This window comes from Podarcis melisellensis (genome assembly GCF_964234715.1).
Source record: "Podarcis melisellensis genome assembly, chromosome: 15".
NCBI lineage: Eukaryota > Metazoa > Chordata > Lepidosauria > Squamata > Lacertidae > Podarcis > Podarcis melisellensis.
Genome location: NC_138532.1, coordinates 30,523,653 through 30,539,872, shown reverse-complemented (window position 1 = coordinate 30,539,872; position 16,220 = coordinate 30,523,653). Strand labels below are relative to the sequence as shown.

The 16,220-nt window shown below is 47.4% G+C and overlaps 1 protein-coding gene and 1 long non-coding RNA gene across 6 annotated transcripts in view; one reads left to right on the top strand and one right to left on the bottom strand.

Moving 5' to 3' along the window:
• The window catches only part of LOC309358035, a 143,182-nt gene that overhangs the window by 66,238 nt on the left and 60,724 nt on the right, over positions 1–16,220 (top strand). The window lies entirely within an intron of this gene.
• On the bottom strand, positions 1,593–16,126 carry TPST1 (tyrosylprotein sulfotransferase 1). 5 transcript variants are annotated; one of them, XM_081890594.1, is made up of 7 exons: positions 15,988–16,126; positions 10,805–11,730; positions 6,259–6,457; positions 5,245–5,295; positions 4,819–4,890; positions 3,757–3,805; positions 1,593–2,196 (listed from the first exon to the last, which is right to left on the bottom strand). In XM_081890594.1, the coding sequence occupies exons 2-5, from the start codon at positions 11,647–11,649 to the stop codon at positions 4,846–4,848; spliced, it is 1,140 nt and encodes a 379-aa protein (XP_081746720.1). In that variant the 5' UTR covers positions 11,650–11,730; positions 15,988–16,126; the 3' UTR covers positions 1,593–2,196; positions 3,757–3,805; positions 4,819–4,845. The 5 variants fall into 5 exon arrangements, with proteins under 5 accessions (XP_081746720.1, XP_081746719.1, XP_081746721.1 ...); XM_081890593.1 differs by having other exon boundaries at positions 4,827–4,890; XM_081890595.1 differs by lacking the exon at positions 15,988–16,126 and adding an exon at positions 15,838–15,861 and having other exon boundaries at positions 4,827–4,890.

Here is a 16,220-nt window from a genome sequence, read left to right as displayed (position 1 = left end):
GATTAGCACAGCCATCACCAGTTTCATGTCCTCCACATGTTCTGGACTACAACTGAGGCTGATAAGAACTGCAGTCCAAAATAACTGGAGGGCACCGGGTTGGCAAAAGCTTGTCTACCAGTTATAAGCCTTTAAATGTTAAGGAAAATATTGGCCAGTTTTCTGTTATGTTGGGTGTTGCTGCAATTTAGGATTTCCAAAGCAGCTTATTCTCCTTCCTCCAGCAGAGGTTACCCTCAGCTTGTCTATTGCATTTTATTTTTTTTTTCTTCCAATAGTTCTGGGTTTTGACACCCTTTACAGACTTGACCTTAAGCCTTCTAGTATGTCAATTTGGAAAACAGGAAAACAGGCACTTTTATTATTTTTTATAGCATTTGAGAGGTGGCGAATGTGGGATTACCCTTATTCAATATTCATAGGAATCCTGAATGATGAGCTTGGGCTGAACTGGAAAATGGCTACTTTGCTTATAGAGGTGAGCAGGGCTTTGCACCCTGACTGAAATCTGACCTTCTACCAAGAAGAGTCCAACCACCATCTACGCCGACTGGCTGTGGCTCCCCTGGGCTTTCAGGAGATTCCAAAGCCTACCTGGAGTTGGATTCTATGATTCTATGCTGCCATTGGGGATTGAACCTAGGACCTCCTGAGTGCAAAGCAGATGCTGTACCACTGAGGCCCAAGGGCTCAGCAATTCTGAAATGTAAACATGGGAGGCAGAGGGGGAATTTGGCATGGGCAGCTTTCAGCAGTGAGATCGTATTTGCTGCCATTCCCAATTCCCCATGCTCAGCCACCACAGAGTCTTGGTCCGCTCTACACCAGTCCCTGAGAGTTGAAGGTAAAGAAAACATTTTAAAGTTTTGATCTGGCATGCCAAGCCACAGTTGTTATCCAAAGGACCATCTGCTCCCTTGCAAATTTATGGACAGATCAAAGAAAGCACTGGGTCATGCAGCATCTACTGAACCCCATCACAAAGGAGACAGTGGTGGCCACCAACCTAGACGGCTTTAAAAGAGGGCTGGGCAAATTCATGGGGAGAGGGTGATCAATGGCTATGCTCTTGCTCCATGGTCAGAGGCAGTGGTGCTTCTGAATTCCAGTTGCTGGAAGCCACAGGCTTGTGTTCGAGTCCTGCTTGCGTGTTTCCCATTGGGGCATCTGGTTGGCCAGGATGTTGGACTAGATGAGCCATTGGCATGATCCAGCAGGCTCTTCTTATGATCTTAACATACCTATTCTTTAGGATCTGTGTCAGGAAGCCCTGCTCCGGATGCCAATGTCTTTAGAAGTGAAGCAGGTGGCAGCCACAGCAGGGCATTCTTAGTGGTGGCACTCCTGGTGTGGAATGATCTGTGCCCCTAATGACATTCATGGGAATAATTGCCTCACAGATACTCCGTACAATTGACTGACATTGTCCATGTCAAGCAACGACCGCCTATTGTCAGCTCAGTGGGTAGGCATGCAGATAAACCCAACATTCACCAGTGTGGTCACAGCCCGCTGCTCACACACTTGCAGGCCACAGGTAAATATCTTCAAACCAGCAGAGAAACACCTTTCCCCCCCAAAAAAATCACATATTTGACATTCCAAATCTGTGTTTTGTTTTGTTTTTACAAAAACCCGCTCTGGTAAAAACTAAGGTGCAAGAACAAGAGAGAAAAGGCAGGCAGCCCAGGCATCTCCAAGCCCAGTCCAAACAATCTCTGCTCCTATGGCCCTCAGAGGAGCTGTGTAAATGGAGAAAGACAGTCCCGGATTTCCAGCAACGAGTCTTAAGAATTTGGCCATGGGATGAATTCACGGAGAACGTCTCCTGCACAAGCATGGTGGATATCAAATGGCATGTGTGCACAGCAAAGTACTTTTGCTCGCTGTCCACTCGTTCTGAAGGGGTTTGCACAGACGAGATCTCCAGCTGCAGTGCACCCTCTTTGGTGCAGTGATCCTGGAATCACTCACTCAAAATAGCTCCAGCATTTCAGAGGGGCCGCTATGGAGTCAATGCCACAGAGGGTTAACATGTGTGCACAACCCCCTTCCCCTCCCACAAATATACCCCCTTTTTAAAAAGCAAAACAAAAACCACAGGATGAAAAGAAAAAAATCTGAACAAACAGAACAGCTCAGCAGGTTCTTGACGATTCCAGCCCAATGCTTTCCTCAAAAAGGCAGCTGATGTCCCTGGTCAAAAGAGGGAAAAAAAAGATTTCAGCAAGTGCAACTCAAGGGCGGGCTACCTGCAGCAGCTTTGGGGCAGTGACTCATTCCTTTTTGCATGCAGAAGGTCCCAGGTTCCAATCCTTGGTATCTCCAAGTAAGGCAGGGAGAAGAACTCCTGCCAGAAACCCTGGTGAAACGCTGCCAGTCCGTGTAGATAATACCAAGGCTAGATTGTCCAATGGCCTGACTCAGTGTATAGCAGCTCCATATGTTAACACAACTCTGGGCTACTGACAGGAGCTCAGCATGCAAACACAAGCACCTCTGCTCAGTGACTGATGCAGCTGCCTATTGTGGCTGGTAGGGCAGAAGGCAGGGAGCCAAACAGTAGGTGGCGCCAGAGTCAATGACAGCCAGAACCTACTAATTCTTTTTGTATATATCTAAATTAAAATCAGAAGTGCCTGGCATGCTCTGGTCCATGGGGTCACGAAGAGTCGGACACGACTAAACGACTAAACAACAACAACAAATTAAAATCAATATATCAAAAATCCACAAAAGCAGCACAGTATATCCATAAAAGTCTTAATATTGGGATGGTAGAGTACTTAAAACTATTAGGAAAGCCTAATTTTAAATTGGGACACAGGTGGCGCTGTGGGTTAAAGCCTCAGCGCCTAGGACTTGCTGATCGAAAGGTCGGCGGTTCGAATCCCTGCTGCGGGGTGCGCTCCCGCTGCTCGGTCCCAGCGCCTGCCAACCTAGCAGTTCGAAAGCACCTCCGGGTGCAAGTAGATAAATAGGGACCGCTTACCAGCGGGAAGGTAAACGGCGTTTCCGTGTGCAGCTCTGGCTCGCCAGAGCAGCGATGTCACACTGGCCATGTGACCCGGAAGTGTCTTCGGACAGCGCTGGCCCCTGGCCTCTAGAGTGAGATGGGCGCACAACCCCAGAGTCTGTCAAGACTGGCCCGTACGGGCAGGGGTACCTTTACCTTTACCTTTAATTTTAAATTGTGCTGTGGAGAGGGAGTTCAGAGTGTCTGTATTTGTTAAAATCCCATTAAGCAGAACAAAATTTTTCAAGGTCCTCCGAGCCTTTAGCATCACATAATCTATGAGTTACTTTTTTCAGCTAATGCTAAATGCTGCATATAGTTTCTAGAATGGTTTAACAATTCCTCTTCCAAGGGAACTCTGGGAGCTGTAGATCCCAGGATACTTTGTGGAAAGCCATGAGTTTATAGTGCTTTAATTGCATTAAATGGCATGAGATTGCTTTAATTGCATAGAGTGGATTTCAATGGGTCTACTCAGAGTATGGTGATCAGCAGGCAGCTTTCCTCCCAAGAGGGGCCCATCACATTCAACCACAACTTGCAAGGTTTTCACCCTCACTGGAGACAACGCACCAGACATTTACACTTATTACCATGCTCATCTCAAGAGTGCTTGTGGAGAACACAGCCCAATGAGGGTGGGCTCAAAGCAGAAGGCAAGAATAAACCTTCCCCCACCCCAGCCATATAATGTGTGTTAACAAACAAAGGTTGATAGACAGGATGTTGCCTTTTATTACCAATTAAGCACAATTAACTCCACCAGGACTTCTATTTCAGCACATCAGCCTAGAGAGAGAGAGAGATGGAAGGCACATTAATTTCACAAGTAAATACCAGCTGTCCATTAAAATCAATTATACTTGTTAGTAAACAGGAAAAGGAAAAAGGCAAGTACCAGTGAGGGGGTTGTCACCCCATAAAACTGACTGGTAACAATTCAATTATGCTTTTCACGCAGAATGAGTTTATGAAACTCACTGCCACAAAGTTTAGTGACAGCCAGCAATGTAAATAACAGGACAACAGAAATACATGGAAATGAGGAAGGGAAAGTGGTCTATTGGTGGTTTGGGGTTTAGGTGACTAAATGGAACATCCCACTGCAGAGACAGTCTACCCCAGAAGAGCAGGTGCTGGGGGACAATCAGTGCAAGAGCTCCTTATGAACCATCTTACTTAAAAGCAGACTGGAACAAAAAAAGTCTGTTAATAAGAGCATACAAAGGGCTCTGCCAGTTCTGTCTAGACCAGCATACTGTTTTGCCACAGTGCCTGTCTGGGGGCTGATGGGAGTTGTAGTCCAACAACACCATCTGAAGTGCCCCCATTTGCCAAAGGCTGCCATAAATGATTATTATTTTAGGCTCCATAAGAGACAGGATTTGTTGAGTGAGACTATAGGGGGACAGATGAACTAAAAAAAAAGAGAGAGAGAAAGAGACTTTACTTAGATGCCAATTCTAATGAAAATACACAGCTTCTGCAACACCTTATTTTATGGGGGAGATGAGCACGCAAAGTCTGGAGCGGAGCAGAGCCAAGGCAGCATATGAAGCCAAACAGGGGCAGATCCTCTACAGCTTCAGGTTAGAAACAGCCAGCCAAGGCAGGGAGGCCCAGAGAGGACAGGAGAGACCAAAGGAACTACCTCCCTGTGTGCACCAAGCAGGTGAAACACAGAGACACACACATACATGCACATGAATGAAAGGAGCTGGGTGCAATTCCAGTGCCTGCAGCCAAAAATGGGGGGGCGAGGGGGTCCGTGTTTGGGAAAACACAAGACAGACACCACACACTACTATACTTTCACATCAGCTCCTCAATCATTTTATCTTGGCCTGGGGCTTCCTTTCTACAGTCTTCCGCAGCTGCAATGAGAAGAAAGGGCCACGGCTCATTTAAGGATGGAACGAAAGCTAGAGTTTGACCAAGTGGTTTTTTTAAAAAGGGGGTTCATTTCACAGGAGAATAGTATTGTGTGTTATATTTCCAAAGGCAGGTTGGTAATCTGAACTGTAAAACTTTTAAAAGAATTTGTACCCGAGCTTGATTTTTCCTCTGCCCTCCTGTTGCTTTCCTCCCCTCATGTGTCATGTATTTTTAAATTCTCCATTAGCTCAAACTCAATTAAGATGAAGAAAGCACCTCCAAATGAGTTGATGGACAGGGCCAAAAATATTTATGGTGCAACAGGCAAGACGAATGCTTCCAAGGCGCCTTACCTGTGGCACTCCTTTGAGAAAGTCAGGAAGTTGAAATTCTCCTTTGTAGACCTTCAAAGAAAACAAGCGCGCTTTTAAACCTTTTTAAACACAAGTTTTGATTTAATTAAGAACCGGTGCAGTGATATGGTTAGATCCGAGTTCATAGCCCCCCACAAGCTATGGAGTTCACTGAGTGACCTTGGCCCAGTCACTAGGTAAAGGGGGCCCTGACCGTTAGGTCCAGTCGTGGCCGACTCTGGGGTTGCGGTGCTCATCTCGCTTTATTGGCCAAAGGAGCCGGCGTACAGCTTCCGGGTCATGTGCCCAGAATGACTAAGCCGCTTCTGGCGAACCAGAGCAGTGCACGGAAACGCCATTTACCTTCCCACCTGAGTGGTACCTATTTATCTACTTGCAGTTTGATGTGCTTTCGAACTGCTTGGTTGGCAGGAGCAGGGACAGAGCAACGGGAGCTCATCCCGTTGTGGGGATTTGAACCACCGGCCTTCTGATCGGCAAGTCCTAGGCTCTGTGGTTTAACCCACAGCGCCACCCGTGTCCCTCTGGCCCAGTCACTACCTCTCACCATATTTACTTTACTGGGTTTTTATGGAGCTAAAATGGAGGCTACTGTAAGCTCCTTGGGAAATATATGTTTCTCTCAGGTACCTTTCAGACAGGATGAATGTGGCAACTTAACAAAGGAACAAAAATTATTACAAAGATGCTCAACTCAGATAACAAATATCAGCAGCGAAACAAAGCATCAAGCTAAAAAAAATTCCAGAAACAGAAAAAATAAGCCTGCTTAAAGCCACTTGAAAAGCTTTAATAAGTTCAAAGAAAAGACCATAAAAATTGACACAAGCACTTTCTCTTTTTTGAGGGGGCAGGGGAGTGTGGAAGACCATGAAGATACGTCAAATGCTAACTGTATGCTCCTTGGGGCAAATGCTTCAGTTTTGCCAACAGTGCAGTGTATCATTCTAGGTAAATAACAATATTATAGTAACAATAAGCCTTGTCTGTTACCCTTCTAGTGTTTTCCAAAACTTTCTGATCCGGCTTCCCGTAGTTAGGGGGGTTGGCATAGGGGTCATAGCCAAGTTTTGCCAGCATCGGAGCGATCACAGGCATGTCGTGAAGGACATCATCGGGGATCTTCCCCACCCATTTTGACAAAGCTTCCACGTTCACTGGCTTGATTACTTGGTCGGTAGATCTTTCAACTCTGCAAAAGAAAGGATTTTTATTTTTAAAAATGATCACATTTAAAGCCAGTATGGTGCTTTGGTTAGTGTGTTGCGCTAGGACCCAGGAGACCAGGGTTCAACCCCACCTCCACCTCCCAAATTTGGCCACGATGCTCAACTGGGTGACCTTGGGCCACGCACTGCCTCTCAGCCTAACCTACCTCACAGGGGTGTTGTGAGGGTTAAATGAGAGGGAGAACACCTGTACAGCACCCTGTGCTCCTTGGAAGAAAAGGTGGGATATACATGCAATACATGTATTTCCAGGTACAGTGGACACTCGGGTTGCGAACGTGATCTGTGCGGGATGCACATTCGCAACCCGCAGCGTTCGCAACCCGTGTTCGCGTGTGCGCGCACGCGCGGGTTGCGATTTGGCGCTTCTGCGTATGCGCAACCGCTGAAACCCGGAAGTAACCCGTTCCAGTACTTCCAAGTTTCGGTGGTCCGCAACCTGAAAAAAACCCAACCTGAAAGTGGCTGTAACCCGAGGTATGACTATTGATCAAAATGGCAGATGAAGGTGATGGACTACATGGAACTGGCGGAAATGACTGGCAGAATCCGAGACCAGGGAGAAGAGTCGGTGGAGGAAGATTGGAAGAAATTTAAAGACTATTTACAGAAACATTGCAAAATTAATGAATGTTAGAATTGGATGTTGGAATGAATTTATGTGATTTTAGCAGAAATGTTACAAAGATTTAGGAAAAAACAGACTGTTAATTGGTGAAAGGAGGGAAAGTAAAGTTATATTAATATTAAGATAAATTACAGGACAAAAATTTGAAAAGAGGGAAAGGATTTGCTGAAATGGATAATTGACCTAGAATACAAAAAAGGGAGGTGTGAGGAGGTCAGGGAAACAAGCTAATGAAAGATAAGTAATGGGAAGATTTGTTGTATTTTTCCTTGTTTTTTTCTTTTTGCTTAATGGATTTTAATTCTCTGCTCTTTCTTTTTTTTGTATTTTATCTTTTTTTGTTTAAAATGATGTTTTTTTCTTTTTTCTTTTTGTACCTCTAAATTTTTTAATAAATATCTTATTAATATATATATATATTGATCAAAACACTGGATTTTATTTGCACACTTAAGAGAAGCCTGCTGGAAAAAAAATACATCAAGACAGCTACAAAAAAACTACAGCCACCTAGAGCCCATAGATTTGCTCTGTATATTCTGGAGAATATAGTGGCTTGGAAGCTTTCCCAAAGGTGCATGAGAAGAGCCTGCTGGATCAGGCCCATCTGGTCCACACCCTGTTCTCACAGTGGCCAACCAGGTGCCTCAAAGGGAAACCCACAAGCACGACCTGAGCACAAGAGCCCTTTCTCCTCCTGCAGTTTCCAGCAGCTGACATTCAGAAGCCTCTGACAGTGAAGGCAGAACATAGACATCATAGGTTTTTCCTCCGTGAATTAGTTTAAACCACACACACTTTTCCAGGGCAGGCGAAGGCTCACACATCACAATTTCTTCTATGGATGACTCAAAGAGGCCAGAGATAAGCCCAGCAAAGAGGGAGAGCACAGCTAGGGGCAGGAGAATTTGGAGGGGGCTGGAGTTGCCTTCCTTTCCAAACACAGGAAACTGCCTTATTGGCCCCAACCAGCTCAGTCGTGTCTACACAGACTGGCAGCATGGTTCTCCAGGGTTTAGACAAGGTTCCCTCCCAGCCCTGCCTAGAGACACCACTGGGCTATGGCCCTTCTCTCCCTCTCACTACCCAGCCAACGTCAGCTTTGGGAACTTGCATCTGCCAAGGTAAAGCACTGCTCCAGACAGAAACTCTGCCCTGAACTGCCAATCCTTGGATTTCACAGCAGATTAAAATAGAATCCCAGGCATTCTGATGCACTTGGACACAGAGCTCCCTTAATGGATTGTCAATATGGTGCTACACTTTCACAGCAGCCCAGGCTGGATGGGGGAACAAATACAAAAATCAAAAAGGAGGATGGGAGCAGAGTCTCTCTCCATCTCCATCCTAGAATGAGCGAGAGCAGGGAATGACTCTGGCCAGTAGGTTTCCCATCTGGTCAGTCTGAACAGACTGAAATCCAGACACCACACACCCCCATCGCCACATCCTAAGAGAAGATAAGCAAGTGAAGAAACCAACACACACACACAAATGTCGCACATTCCTTCTTGCAGATTTGTGGGTTTTGCTTACAGTAATGAAAAGAAACTTGGCCCAGATCCTCTCCGGGGAAAATGACACCTCCCCCCCCCCCTTCGGAGGCTGCTGCAGACACAGATGTTTTCCATCAAGGAGAGGGCAAACGCCAGAATTTTTCAGCACTCAGCTATGGCAAGGCTGCCTGCCAGCAGCCACGCTGGCGATGCCCCCAAGCCACAGAGAGTCCCGTGCTGATCTGCGCCGGTGCCAACCCCTTCCCTGCGAAAAGCCTCCTTTTGGACGCCCTTGCGCCGGCTTTCGAAGCAAGCTCGCGGGAGATAGGAAAAACACGCCCGGAAATTGCTAGAGGGCTGCGGAGTCGCCCAGAGTGACAAGGCCTGGTTATCCAGAGGCCAGAAAACAGCTCAGGCTGGAACACGCCAGCAAAGGCCACTGAGCTCAAAGTAAATATTGTTTCGTAATGGGAGATGGATGGAATCATTAGAGAGAGAAGGGAGGAATGAACTGGGCTCCCTTTCCCCTCTTTTAACTCTTCCCCTGTTCATCTCCCCCAAAAGACACACATATATATTTTGCAAACTGTCTTAATGAGCTTGATTAGCCCATGGAAACTGCTTTTAAGTACCACCGCAAGCCTCAAGCCACTTGAGCAAGGCTGATCAAGAGAAGTTCCTCAAATGGCATTTTCCTCCCAATCCTGCCAGCCCCCAGCTAAGATGAGAGGCACCCAAAGAGATCTATTTTTATCACATGCAGGTGGAAGGGCAGGAGAATGAGAATGCCCTGTCCACATGCAAAGGACTGTGCTGTTCATGCATGGCTCCAAAACAGGCTGGAAACCTACAAAAAGAGGACCCTTCCACCTCTTCAAAGGTGGGATTTAGCAGCCTTCAAGGGCTGCAGAAAGAGAAGTATCAAAGACAGCTTCGTGGTGAAGCATCCCAAGCCAAAAACAGTTCCAAACCTTGGCCTGGAAGTCCTCACTGCTGGGGGGGGGGGTGTCTCAAGAGTGCCAATCACAATCATCAGATTTCCAGCCCGCAGGACCTCCTCCTTCAGCCTTTACTGGAACCCCAGTGCCCACCACTCAGAACCAAGTATAATATCATTAACTCAGCCAGGCACACATGTGAACAGCATTAGGGTTCGGGGTGCCTCTGAGCATACACCGAGCATGGGGATTTGTGCTCAACGCCAGAACCAACCTCAAGAAGCCTTTCAGACAAGCCCATCTCAAAAGTCTTTCCCCTGCCCTTTCAGACTACTACGGAAACCACATCTTAAGTTTCTTTTTCCTAAGCAAATATGACCGAAGTAAAGCAGGGCGGGGGTGGAGATTTATACAGAACGTAAAATGGCATACTTACTTACGAAAGGTAAGCAAAATTAAAATGCTAATATTTTCAATTTCATTGTTGTGTATGGGACAATGACAATAAAGATATTGTATATTGTAGAACCAAACTATCTGCAGCGGCGGCGTGGGGAAGTTCAGGCCCAATAGCTGAATGCCCCCCCTGCCCCCTAAACCTATCCCCAGCAGGGGCAGATTTTAGGGCTGTGTGAATGGAGCACATGCATTAGATGTGTGAAAGGAGCGCAGTCTCAATACATCTTATGTTCTGTTAGTGCTAGGAAAGAGTTTAGTTTAATAGTGGTTTATGAGGGAAATGGATGCATCTGTGTTAGAACTAGCTTGGTGGGATTCATAGTCTGTGTAGGGTTGCAAGTATTTCAGGAGTGTTAGCAATAACAATTCACCCTGGCGTGCAGACTTTAGAGCTACGATACACACAATACAGTGGATGGTCAGTCAGGAACGAAGTATGCATGTTTTTGAAGAACTCTAAAAATGCATACTCGATTCTGACCAAACTATACACTTCCAGAGTTAATGCTAAACACGTTACGTCTGGTAAATGAGCCACCATAACCGCTAGGGGGCCATGAATATTTGTGTCCAGAGCTATTTAGACTCATCTACCCATGTACTATCTGAAACCAGCATTGGTCGCCAGATGCGAAAATTTTGCCACCCCTATGTGCCCCACAGAAGATTCCCTCCAAGAAAAAGTGGCTCCAAAAGGACCCCTACACCACCTTAAGATAATTTTCTCCCTACAAAGATTTTCTGGAAAACCCTCAAGGGATGCCCCACCCCAGGGAGGAACCGACTCACTTTGAGAGGGAGACGCCCCCGGCTTTCCCAATCATTTCTTCGTGGTGCAAAACGGCAGGGTCCCACGGGATGTGGAGGAACTTGAGGAGCGTTTGAAGCCACCTCTCGGGGTGCAAGACAAGCTGCTCGTAATGGACCATCATGCAACGGTCCAAGCCAGCCTCCAGGCACTGGTTATACATGGTCTCTATGGCCCGATTCCACTTGGTCAAGCAGTCCCTGTAGCTGCTGAGGTCAAAGCCAGCGATGGTGACCTTCCTGGAGATCATGGAGTGGACGGAGGCCCGGCCGTCCCGCACCATCAAGACGAACTTGGCGTTGGGGAAGATCCGGGCGAGGTACCCCAGGGACTTGAGGGCAAAGGGGTCCTTATTGCACAGGTACGGGGCTGGCTCCCCATGCTTCACAATGATCTCCAGCAAGAACGCCCTCATAGCCGAATCCAAGACCTCGTCCGTGACGCCGGCCTCATCGAGCCGGATCTTCTCCTTGCTCGACCGAGCCCACATCTGCTTGACGGCCAGGATCCGGGGGATCACCCGCGTCTCTTCCCCGCAGCGGATGTCCGGGTGAGCGTCCAACATCGCCCTCATCAAGGTGGTGCCACTTCGAGGGACCCCTCCGATGAAGATCAAGGGCATGTCTTTGTGGTAGGCCAAGGTGGCGTTTTCTGGCGAACCCAAACCAGCTCTCAAAGTGGCCCTGACCGGCTCCGGGCGGACTATCTGCCTGCGCTCCTCCATCTGGTGGTGGCACTCCATGGCGTGCTGGCCCAGGTAGAAGACCGTCACTGAGCTGACCACCAGGCATGCCAGCAGCAGGTTCTGCTTGAGTTTGCCAACCATCTTCCTGCAGAACAGTGCCTCACACAACTGAAGCAGATCGCTTGGGCCACGTCCACGATTCAGACCATGAAGAAGCTAAATCTGAAAACGAAAGAAAGAAATTGTGGTCAGGACAATCTACATACAACCTCCTCCAGCCTGTAACAACACACATTCATGGAGGACTATCAAAGGCTGTGTTAGAGGCTAGAAGCAATAAGGCTTGTCTGTGCCAGCGTTCTTGTGCTTGGGTCTCACTTGCGGGTTTCCCATTAAGAGCATCTGGTTGGCCACTGTGAGAACAGGATGCTGGACTAGATGGGACACTGGCCGGTGATCTAGCAGCCTCTTCTCATGGTCAAAATGACACACTTCTCAGAAACAGCCGCACCCAGGTAATGGTACCATTTGCCCCAGGAGGAGCAAGGCAGTGTTCGATACTAACAAGGCACATTTTTACGTCTGGCACAGGTCCAATTGTGACCACATGGGAGATATCTGGGTGCCAGTTTGGCGACTGGGGTAAGCAAAATGTCACTTAGGGAAGGATCTGAAATATTTTCGGTGATACTTGAATTTGTTTTATTCTGCATGGTTTTAATGTGTTGTAAATTACTTTGAAATTCATTCTTCAAAATATAAAGCTGTATAGAAATGAAATGAACAACAAAGATCAATGGAGAAAAAATGGCACCCAGACATTCTGTTGTGGCAACCGTAACCAAGGTTTAAGGTGCCATTTGGCGATTAAATTATTGATCTTAGTTTCTAACACTGAAACAAGGGTGCTCCTTGGCACTTCAACACCTTGGGGCCATAGGCCCATGAGACAAATTAGCCTAAGATTTGAAGGTGTTCATTTATATGTACGGATGCCTCTGGGGAATTAAGATGAAGGGCTGACGTCACCAGCGCAGCCCATTGCAGGGTGCCCAGATACTGTTTTAAGTCCCTGTTGCCATATAATAATATATATACAGTGGTACCTCAGGTTACATACGCTTCAGGTTACATACGCTTCAGGTCACAGACTCCGCTAACCCAGAAATAGTACCTCGGGTTAAGAACTTTGCTTCAGGATGAGAACAGAAAGCGTGCGGCAGCGGCAGGAAGCCCCATTAGCTAAAGTGGTCTTCAGGTTAAGAACAGTTTCACGTTAAGAACGGACCTCCGGAACGAATTAAGTACTTAACCCGAGGTACCACTATATTAGGGTCTGCCTCCCCCACTTGCTCTGCTGTTCGTCATCCCCACCTCCCCCTCTTTACGCTTCTTCCACACCTGACCAAGCCCCTCACTTTATGCCTCTTCTACCCTCTCACCTGTCCCCACCCCCAGCTTGCTCCAGCAGCTGTTTGGTGCTGAACTACCATAACTCATTTCCACAACAGCAGCAGGTGGAGAGGAAACACAGGTTTGGACCTGCCCACCAAGAAGCAGAGGCAGCCAAAAGCACCGCCAAGCCACCCCTCAAGGGACGGATGCCTCCAACAGCTGAGGTTCTGACTATTTGGACAAATTAATTCCATCTTGCTTTGACAGCTGCATGTTGCTCCCAGCGGTGGCAAGGCAGGTGTCTGTTTGTGCCCAAGTGCACTGTATGCAGAGGTACACCATCTCTGCACATGGAGGCTCCATTAACTAAACGCAGCTCAAAGAAATTCATGGGAGAGGATCGGATATCCCTAGAGGACTACCTCTGAAGGAAGCAGACTCCCTTTCACGGGAGGTTTTTAAGCAGAGGTTGGACGGTCATCCGTCATGGATTCTCTACCTAAGATTCCTGCATTGCAGGGGGTTGGACTAAATGACCCTTAAGGTCCCTTTCCAACTCGACAATTCTAGGATACTATGTGTGGAATAATGCACAGCGTCCATTTATGAAAAAAAACATCTTTTTATTTAAAGCAAACTGCTATTGTTTGTGACTTATAAAAGGGGACCTGCATCAGCATATGGAGACAGAAAAGGCTATCAGCAGCTACGACAGGGAAGCAAGCTCCACATTCATCATCATCATCATAATTTATTATTTATACCCCGCCCATCTGGCTGGGTTTCCCCAGCCACTCTGGGCGGCTTCCAACTGAATATTAAAAACAGTACAGCATCAGACATTAAAAACTTCCCTAAAGAGGGCTGCCTTCAGTTGTCTTTTAAAAGTAAAATAGTTGTTTATTGCTTTGAGATCTGCTGGGAGGGCGTTCCACAGGGCAGGCGCCACTACCAAGAAGGCCCTCTGCCTGGCTCCCTGTAACCTTACTTCTCGCAATGAGGGAACCGCCAGAAGGCCCTCGGTGCTGGATGTCAGTGTCCGGGCTGAACGATGGGGGTGGAGATGCTCCTTCAGGTATACTGGGCTGAGGCCGTTTAGGGCTTTAAAGGTCAGCACCAACACTTTGAATTGTGCTCGGAAACGTACTGGGAGCCAGTGCAGATCTCTCAGAGACAGTCTACCTCCGAATGATGTTACTATGGGGGAATTGCAGGCAAAAGCTGTTCCAATCACACCCCACTTGTAGGCCTCCCCAAACCATCTGGTGGGTCACTGTGGGAGATGGGAAGGAGGACTAGATACAGTTTGGATCCAGCAGCAAAGAGGACTAGTGGGGAGAAAGGAAACACAAGAGAAGCTTGCTGGATCAGGTCAAATGGTCCATCTAGTCAGCATTCTGTCTTACAGTAGCCAACTATGCCTGTGGGAAACCTGTAAGCAGGATTTAAGCACCAGAGCCCTCTCCCCTCCTGCGGTTTCCAGCAACTGGTATTCAGAAGTGTTCCTGCCTCTGACCGTGGAGACACACAATAGCCATGAATCCTCCATGAATTTGTCCTATACTCACATATTCAAGGGACACTGGAGTGTTTCTAGCAGGAAAGCCACTGCACATTTCTCCCCCCCCACACACCCCCTAAATACCTCAAGTGTTTCTGGGTGGGTAACGAACCCAGAGGAAATTGAATTAGGAGGTGATCTGGGTTCACGGGCAGAATATTAACGTCGGGAAATAAATTAATCATAGATGACTAACTCGAGATGATGGGGGGGACTAAATTGATTTGCAGCAGGAACTCTTGTGAAATGAATAAAGAGTAAATGAACTGAACTCTCTTGGGATGAACCAATTTGGGTGGGCTGCTGCCGACTGACTGAACAGCTCACCTGGGGCGAGCTTGGACAGGAAATTAGCCGGCTCATCTCCTGTGACATTTAAGTTTGTGTCTACAGACTCTTAATCTTTTATGCAACCCACCTGCTGCAGGGTGCTATGAGGCATAGTAAGAAAGATTATTTGGGACAGATGCCCTCTTGCAAGTAAGTGGAGGAGATCTCCTGAAAGCTGTGTTAGGATTCTCTTCAAAGGGGCATTCTAACCATGTTCAGAGGCCCCTTCTCAATCTTTTTAAATTTAAAATGCCCTGCTCAGAGATCCCCATATATGTCAGAATCAATTTACAATCAAAGCAAAGACACTGTATATGCCAGCAGGTATAAAACACCCTTCATTTCCAACAGAAAGCAGATTAAAAATACAGCAAAGAACAGAGTTTCTCTGAGCATGTACAGGCCACTATACTCAGTTTTTAAAAAAAACAACAACAAAACCACAGGGTATGGAGTTATTGTACATGACCAGAAAGGTTTTCTATCTACATCTTAAACAAACACCTCTAATAGAAACCATCCAGAAGATCAAAGACAAACAAATATCTGGTATTTCTGGCTTAACAAACTTTCTGCTCAATTAATGAAACACAAATATGAATTATTTAGCTGGCAACTGAGTCATTCAAAATCCTCGGTGGCAACGCTGGCTGGCTGCTCTTCTCAAGAGGTTGGTATCTTTAAAAGAGCATTTCTTAAAACGCCTCCGAGCACATGCAGAGTACAGTTCCGACACACATACTGCTTCAGTCTTTTGCGTAAAAGCAGATTAAAATAAAGCAGGTGGGGGAATTCTGTGCGTGGTCAGAAACTTTCTATTTCAACAAAAAAGGGGAAAAAATCAGGGTAAGGGCAAAGCACCTGAGCACGTGGGAGGCACCCTTTGTTGGGGAACAAGCCTACATACGAAGAAACAGGCTTGGTGGAATCTGTGCATGCTCAGAGACGCTCTCCCCCGATCCCCGTTTTTTGAATAAGCAACCACGCAGAGTTTATAGAAAGCACGAGAAAGAAATAGTAAGAAGCATCAAGCCAGCACCCACGCAGGCACAGAGGATGTCGTCTTCTCGGCTCTGCGGTCGGTTAAATGGGATCCGAGCTCCCGATTACCCGCCCCCGGGAGTTCAGGGATCAGTCGCATGCACAACACAGGAAAGCCGCTGCGATGCAAGGGGTGGGGGCTCCCACTTTACCTGTCTGGGGTCTCCTCGCCGATCCCATCCTGTCCCCGCCGCTCCCGCTGTGCCTCCAAGCCTCGCCAGGCTCCTAGTCCGCTCTGTCCGCTGCGGCGCTGCCATGGAAATCACAAGCCCTCCCAGGATTGGCCGTTGTGTCGCCGCGCCCCATTGGTGGCGCGAGGGGGTGATGGGCAGGAGGGCGGGGCTTCCTCTGGCTCCACCCCACCCCCAGATTCCTTCCAGCCTGG